At 32.0% G+C, this 7,540-nt stretch overlaps 1 protein-coding gene and 1 long non-coding RNA gene across 2 annotated transcripts in view; one reads left to right on the top strand and one right to left on the bottom strand.

Annotated features, from left to right (window-relative positions):
• The window catches only part of LOC123265072 (glutamate receptor ionotropic, NMDA 2C-like), a 51,158-nt gene extending 46,233 nt beyond the window's left edge, over nucleotides 1-4,925 (top strand). The window contains exons 2-3 of the mRNA XM_044728660.1: nucleotides 4,577-4,686; nucleotides 4,773-4,925. Coding sequence (XP_044584595.1) covers nucleotides 4,577-4,686; nucleotides 4,773-4,889 — 227 coding nt within the window. The 3' untranslated portion in view covers nucleotides 4,890-4,925. The remainder of the gene's footprint in view (nucleotides 1-4,576; nucleotides 4,687-4,772) is intronic.
• Nucleotides 2,479-3,142, bottom strand: LOC123265073. Its single transcript, XR_006509497.1, has 2 exons — nucleotides 2,902-3,142; nucleotides 2,479-2,762 (listed from the first exon to the last, which is right to left on the bottom strand). It is a non-coding gene; the product is annotated as an uncharacterized LOC123265073 (long non-coding RNA).
• Nucleotides 4,926-7,540: the final 2,615 nt, after the last annotated feature.

The raw sequence follows: 7,540 nt of genomic DNA, 5'->3' as shown, positions 1-7,540 counted from the left end.
TGTTATGATTATAGTTAACTATTAGCCCTGGTTTTTTATTTGAAATTTTGAGTAGTCGTCGAAAATTTCTACTTCAATTATTGAAATATCGCACAATTTTTGGCTTAATGGGACTGTATCTCTCTGTCTATGGGGTAGTTTTTTATTTTTAAAAATTTTTTTGGTCAACAGTAGTGTCACTGATTTTTTTCATTGCTTTTTTTTTTATTCCAAGTGCACAATGATCATTTGAATTTCATAATTAAATAATCGCGAATTTTCGGCTTTACGGGGTTGTATCTCCCAGTCTATGGGGTAGTTTTTTATTTTTAAAAATTTTTTTGGTCAACAGTAGTGTCACTGATTATTTTTATTGCTTTTTTTTTTTTTATCTTAAAGTGCACACTGATAATTTGAATTTCATCATTAAATAATCGCAAATTTTTGGCTTTATGGGGCTGTATCTTAGAGTGTATGGGGTACTTTTATAACTTTTATTTTTTTTTTAATTACAGGGGTATCATTGAATATGACTATCGGCTTTTTTTTTTTTATTTTTCGGTGACACCGAAAATTCGAGTTTTAATTATCAAAAAATCGCACATTTTTTGTTTTATGGGGCTGTCTATGGGATGGTTTTTCTAATATTAATTTTTTTTTTTTATTTACAGAAGTATCATTGATCATTATTATTGTATGCGGGCATCCCGCTATAACTGAGCAATGATATCACACATGTGCAAGCGAGCGCGCACTCATTGCCTGTCGCGCTTCCACTCGCTCGCTCTCGCGCCTACCGTTCTGCCGCTATACCGCGCTCCTCATTGGTCTATTTTCATAAATTCATAGTAATTTTTCTATGGGTCTGATCGAAAAATGGTAAAGGACTTTTCTATTCAGAATCCAATTTTCTACCACACCCTGTCCGGTGGCTCACGACTTCTGAGACACCCTGTATATGACCTCATATACAATTCCATATATAATCATGTATGGCTATATATAATTTGTAACGGGTTGGTACCGTCCCTTGGTCACTCCTTTATTTAAATTTAATAATTAAGGGCACCACTGGAATTTTTATCACGGTTTCCAGAACCGGTCCAAGCAAGAGAGATATCACAGGGTCGAGAGAAATCATAAAAATTTGACATAAATAATAACAAGTAGATTTGACATTGATCATGAATTTATTTTCTTAATTTTACATAACTAAATTCTATTTTAATTCTCACACACACTCACATACCCGAAAAATTTTCTTAATCCTAACAGTACCCTCTGAAGGAGCGTCTATACTGTAGTTTCTATCATAGTTTCTTATTCCTACGATACCCTCATAAGGAGCGTCTATATCATAGTTTCTATCATAGTTGCTTATTCCTGACGGTACCCTCATATGGAGCGTCTATACCGCAGTTTCTACCTAACTCGCGCTGTTCGCCCGGACCCTCACTACGGGACTAAGGAACCTGAAGTCGACTAGGACAGAGGAGGATACCATGACACTAGTCGACAACCTGCTAATTCTAACCTCCTCGACAGCCCGTGAACGAGGAGTATATAATGTAAATTTAATTTTTCCACACACACACACACACACACAATATAATAATATCATCCAAACACACTCTTGACTCTAATTAACAATCATTTTTAAAATTCTTAAATACTTTTTTTTACAACATGACTTCCTGGGAATCAATTTTCCCGGTCCCTAACTTGACTTCGATAAATAATTTTATTTAATTTTGGTCGCTTAGTTATTAATATCACAGCAGCGTTTTATTCAACTAAAATTTTAGATTAATTAAAATTTACTCGAATTCAAACTGCCTGAATAATCGGCTTATGTCTATTTTGAATTCCAGTAAGAATTTGAGACTTAGTCGTCAACTTGGCTAAATTTTTCCAAGGCTAAATTTTTATGTTGATTATTTTTGAAACTTATCATACTGGAATTTAACAATTTTATTTATCGAAGTTTTTGAACAATTTTGATCTATTGACAATTTTACGCTTGTAATTTTTTTTTTAAATTAATTTACTGCTTGACAATTGTAATTTTCTAAATTAAAGAATTTTATTTTATTTAAAAAATTTTTGATATTTTCCCAAAGTTAATTTTAATGATTAATTTTCATTTTAAATTTTAATTTATTTTTAATTGTTGATTTTATTAATCAATTTTAATCTAACTTGGATAAATCTCTAATTTTAATTCCCTTTAGTTTTATTTTAATTTATAATTTATAATAAATTTAATCGACAGAATTTCGCTCAGGTGAATGACGCAATTTAACTCAAATTTGTCGATATTGAACTTTCTGATTTTATAAATTTTAACTTAAACTTATTTGACCAATTTTATAGAAATATTAATTTTAATTTTAACCTCTTTTATTTTTAATTTTGAAATTTTTCGACTTGTCAAATTTTCTATTCATTCAAATTTCATTTTTAACTAATTTCAACTTCGACTTATAATTTAGATATTTTATTTGAATTCGGATAATTAATTAATTAATCAAGTAGGGTGATTGGAAGACGGAACCTGGCCTGTGCCTAGAATTTCCGGGGGCGACGCAATAATTTACCGAGGTTAAATTTTCTGTACCTCAGAAATTTTTGGCGATTTCTTTTCTTTTAATTCGGCTTCCGTTGTCGTTTCTGTGGCCTTCGGTCTAGGCAAATTTTGTCTGCCAAATTACACAGCTCTATCAGGTATCTCGGATCTGGTTAATTCCGTCGTAGCTCGGGATTTAGTCAACGGTGAATTAAATCTGGAAATTCAGGATAGTTAGAATAATTATTGGAGGATATTTAGGCTGGCTAAATGCCTAGCAATAAATATCAATTATAAATGTTCAATTAATCGCTATGAAGGTTCCACAAGAAACTCAGAGGAAAATAAATAATTACCTGTTTTCCAAGATCTCGTGCTGGTGTCTCGGGCTCCGGCTTCACAATGTCGCTTTTCGGTGCGCCAACTTCACTTGCCCCTGATGTGGAATTATCCCCACCCGCGGAACGCTTATTTTCTAGGCCCCGGAACTTATGTTAATTTTTATTGTTACTGCGCGAGCATCCTAGACCACAGCGCCCTGTGATCCGTCGATAACTAACAGCGGCTAGGGTGAGGACCTTCAACGGATAATGAAGGAGCCCCGTGACAAATTATATATGGAACTATATAATCTTGCTTGGTTGTATATTGCTCCACATATAGTCATATATAATTATATATGATTATATATAACCTTATATACAATTCCATATAAAATCATATATAGTCATATATGATTATATACAATTATATATGATTATATAGAAACATTTTTTCTAAGGTTATTAGATATTTTACCTTATTTTTACCTTAAATTTACCTTATTAGATTCAAATTGTTGCCACTCGGTCCAATGGTTCCACATTACACCTCTTCTGTCCGGTGCTCTACCCGGCTCACACGTGCTAACCCAAACCTACCACCTCTTTACTTTCTCACGAGTCCCGCAGATCGAGACGCTCCAGTGCTGCGTCGATCATTCGTCGATACCTGGTGACTTATCGACTCAGGGTACATGCACCCTGTTACAAGAAAGTTAATTGTTATGAAATAATTGGTTAGATAAAATTGTTTTCGTTAAGCAAATTTAGTGTGAATAATTTTTTCTTGATTTTTCCTCATTAATTTTCCACGACCTGGAATACCTCACTCTTCGCTCTGGTTCGGTTCCAGAACCGAAAACCAAATCCGTTAACGCCGTTAAATCCGATATCCGTTTCAAAATACAAACCAGACTTTCCAGCTCGAAAAAGTCGTAACAAGTGCAATTTAGAGCGCGTTAGATTTGAAACTAGTCGAAAGTTGCAGAAATGTAGGGGCCTGTAAGGCCAACTGTTCAACCAATTTTTTTTTTTACTTTAATTTTCACGTACAATATTGTAATAATTGTTGCGTTACTGATAACAGAAATCTTAATCTGTAATTGATAAGATAATTTCAGTGTTAAAAATCGTATAATAATTGTAATTTTGAATAAACAAAGTCATAAATGTCAATATATTGAAAGACAGGTCCTGGACTATAATACTCTCATCGTAATTTTTAGTATCTGCCTTATGCTGTGATACAACTCGTTCAATGTAATAATTTATGATTTATTTAGTATATCATAATTTTAGAAATTTCGCGAATACTACTTACACCTAGTGAACCGCAGACAGTATATCAAAAAAATTTTTTATAAAGCACTTAAATAAATAAATTGAATTAATAAATTATGGTAATTTTTGGTATAATTTATTTTCATGCACCTGCATATATGGAAGGAACATTCTCGTAGAAACAGTCTAAATAGCTTTTCCAGGGCCTCAAAACGTAGAAATCAGATGAGAATCCAATTTTTACAAATCGAGGTAAAACCAATAAACGTTCCGTATTTGTTTAAGCCACTGATGTTCATTGCAGGAAGATAGAAAATACACGAGTTATCAGCGTAATATTCTCAATATATTTAACGCGTGCTGATGATTAACATAGCGATGTCTGTAACGTTATCACTTTTATTTTGTAAACGTTTCTTTATCTTTTCAGAGCCTTTTGACGCAGCTTCATGGATGTTAGTTGGTATTGTATCAATCCATGCAGCTACTTTTATGATCTTTTTATTTGAACGCTTATCGCCTACAGAATTTGATCCCAAGGTAATTTATGCATTAACATTGATTTGATGACATGATAAATCTTACGTTAGTACAATACGAATAAAATTTATGCCTCATTTTTATAGAAAGTTATCTTACCAAAGCCTGGATTTTCAATAACTAGATCATATTGGTTAGTGTGGGCTGTTCTATTTCAAGCATCAGTCCAAGTTGATTCTCCACAAGGCAACACGGCTAGGTAAGAAATTCAAATTTTCTAAATTTGACTATCATTGATCACGAACTTAAAAATTATTATTAACAGTAGTTAAATATATGGCCTATCTCTGCAAGTCGCCAATTTTTTAACTTATTGTTATTGAAATGAATTATTTAATTTAAAATTTAAGATGAATTTTTGGAAGTACTTGTTAATCACCCTAAAACACTTGTCCTAAATCTAATGCAATAATTCTACTACTTTGATGGGATATTCCCAATACGTTACAATTTTTTGTAGGGATCAACAATATGAATTCTTATACGACCATGAGACCGTAATTCATATTCCATTTGTCAATTTGAGTTTTTTCAGCTTGTTAGTGAAAGATTCTGTGAATGAAATATTTATTAAGAAATCCCCTCAAAATAGATATATTTGAGCTCATAAATATTAATCTATGATCAGGATGATTATCAACGTAGATACTTGAACTAGACGAGGGTAGAAACTTCAAGTTTACCTAATTAAAAAGCAGTGACGAATAAGTTTGGTCTGAAATTTGTTCCCGTAATTAAAACAGAATTTCAAATATTTTTTCCGCTAAGATTGGAATATTAGCCGATGATGCTTCTAGTGATCATGATCTTATAATGAAGTCTGGGGTTGATAAGATGATACTGTGCTGCTAGACTTAGTGAAATTAAAATCCGTAACTAAAGAAACTCCACTTGCTTTAGCATCAGCAAGCATATCGAGTGGAGTACCTGCGTTAAGCTGTGATTGGTTACGCTTCCTAATTGAAGTTGATGAGGATAAAAATGAACTTCCAAGTCTTGCAGCACAGTCATCTCGCAGCACAGTCACCCCTAGTATTTTAGCAGCAGCAGTAGCAGCAAAGAACGAGGCTTAATTCATACGCCTACTACTGGAACGATTTAAATAAAGATAATAATCAAGATTTTCATCATAGCGACTGTTGTAATGTGGCGCATGATAAGTATGAATGTATGAGTGAACCACATTTTTCTTTGTTATCAGTTTATCACAAATATGTTACTTCTGCGGTAAACGATTGAATGCAACGCCAGTGATGCCAATTTGGGGGATTTTCCCCTAAAGTTAGGGGTATTTTGCAAATAGCAGGAAAGTTTTAGGGGATAAATTTTTTTAGAGCATTTTTTTGGGAATTTTTAATTTGTCAGAAAATATATTTAAAATATAAAATTCTCGTGTCACAATGTTCGTTCCCATACTCCTCCGAAACGGCTTGACCGATTCTCATGAAATTTTTTATGCATATTCAGTAAGCCTGAGAATCGGCTACTATCTATTTTTTTAACCTCTAAGTGATAAAGGGTGTTCACCCCAAAAATTTTTTTTTATTTTTTTGATAAAATTTTTTTTTTTTATTTTTTTATTATGTGGCATCAAAAAATACATAAAACTCTAAATTTGCACTTTTTTATCACCAACCCTTGCTTTTTAATAGTTATTTTCATAATTTTATCATTTTCTATCCCGCTCGATAACATCAATTATTATCACTTGGTAAGTTATCCCCTCCATGTGTCTACCGGTGTCACTTCTCACCCTGCAAACAGCACGGATCAGGGATGTTACCTCTACAGTTTTCAGCTATTATTAGTGTTTATGCTTCAAGCGTAGTAGTTAAATATTTTTACTATCTCAGTGTAACTCTCATATCAAATATATTCTTGAGTAACTTTATTATTTATTTATTAATAACTAATATTATTGAATATAATGAATTATTAATAACTGATCAAATTATTAATTTTGAGTGTAAATCGCACGATCAGTTAATTAAGTGACTTACATAACCTCTAAAATACTCAAAACGTGTCACGAGTTCCCGCAAACAACGGCTATTAAGTTGTAAGTATAAATTATTTTTTACGTTTATTATAAAATCAAAAATTATTCTTTCTTATTTATAACGAAAATATTGTTGGGAATGGTGAAAAACGAATTCGGTGAAAGTTAGATTTTTATTACAATTGGGAAATTTTTTTTTGTGTTTACTTGTAAGAGCTCTAACTTCGACAGAATTTTTTTTTTCACTATTTCTAACAATATGTATTTTCGATATAATTAAGAAACATAAAATTTTTCGCTTTCATGAAACTATCTAATTTTTACATGTATATTTAATGTAATCAAAGATAAAATAAATGATTAATATAATAATTAAATATAATAATTGAATAATTCAATCAGATCTATTCATTTGTGTTTTGTATTGTACAGTGAACAATGCCAACAAAACGCAAAGGGGCCAATTTGAGCCGTGATAAAAATAAATCTAGAAGCATTCGAAATAGAAGAGCCCAAAGAACTGAAGAACAAGTTCAGGAAGAAAATACTAGAGCGCGTGTGAGAATGGCGCAATTGCGTCAAGAACAATCAGACGATACACGAGCTGAACGCAATGAAGTCACGAGATTAGACGGGCTAACAAAAAATATTGTTCAGGCTGCAGCATTAAGAGATTAATATTATGTAATTAATTAATTATATCAATAATTATTACTCTTAATGAATTAAAACAATTAATGTTTGGTGTTTTGTTATTTTTAAACAACACTCCCTCATCGTTCACAGCGCTCCAGGCCTTTTTCACTCATATTCCACATCCTTATACACTTCCAATAAGTTAGTAATTTTTTTTCG

Source organism: Cotesia glomerata, linkage group LG5 (assembly GCF_020080835.1).
Source record: "Cotesia glomerata isolate CgM1 linkage group LG5, MPM_Cglom_v2.3, whole genome shotgun sequence".
Taxonomy (NCBI): Eukaryota; Metazoa; Arthropoda; class Insecta; order Hymenoptera; family Braconidae; genus Cotesia; species Cotesia glomerata.
This window is presented reverse-complemented; position numbering and strand designations above follow the sequence as displayed.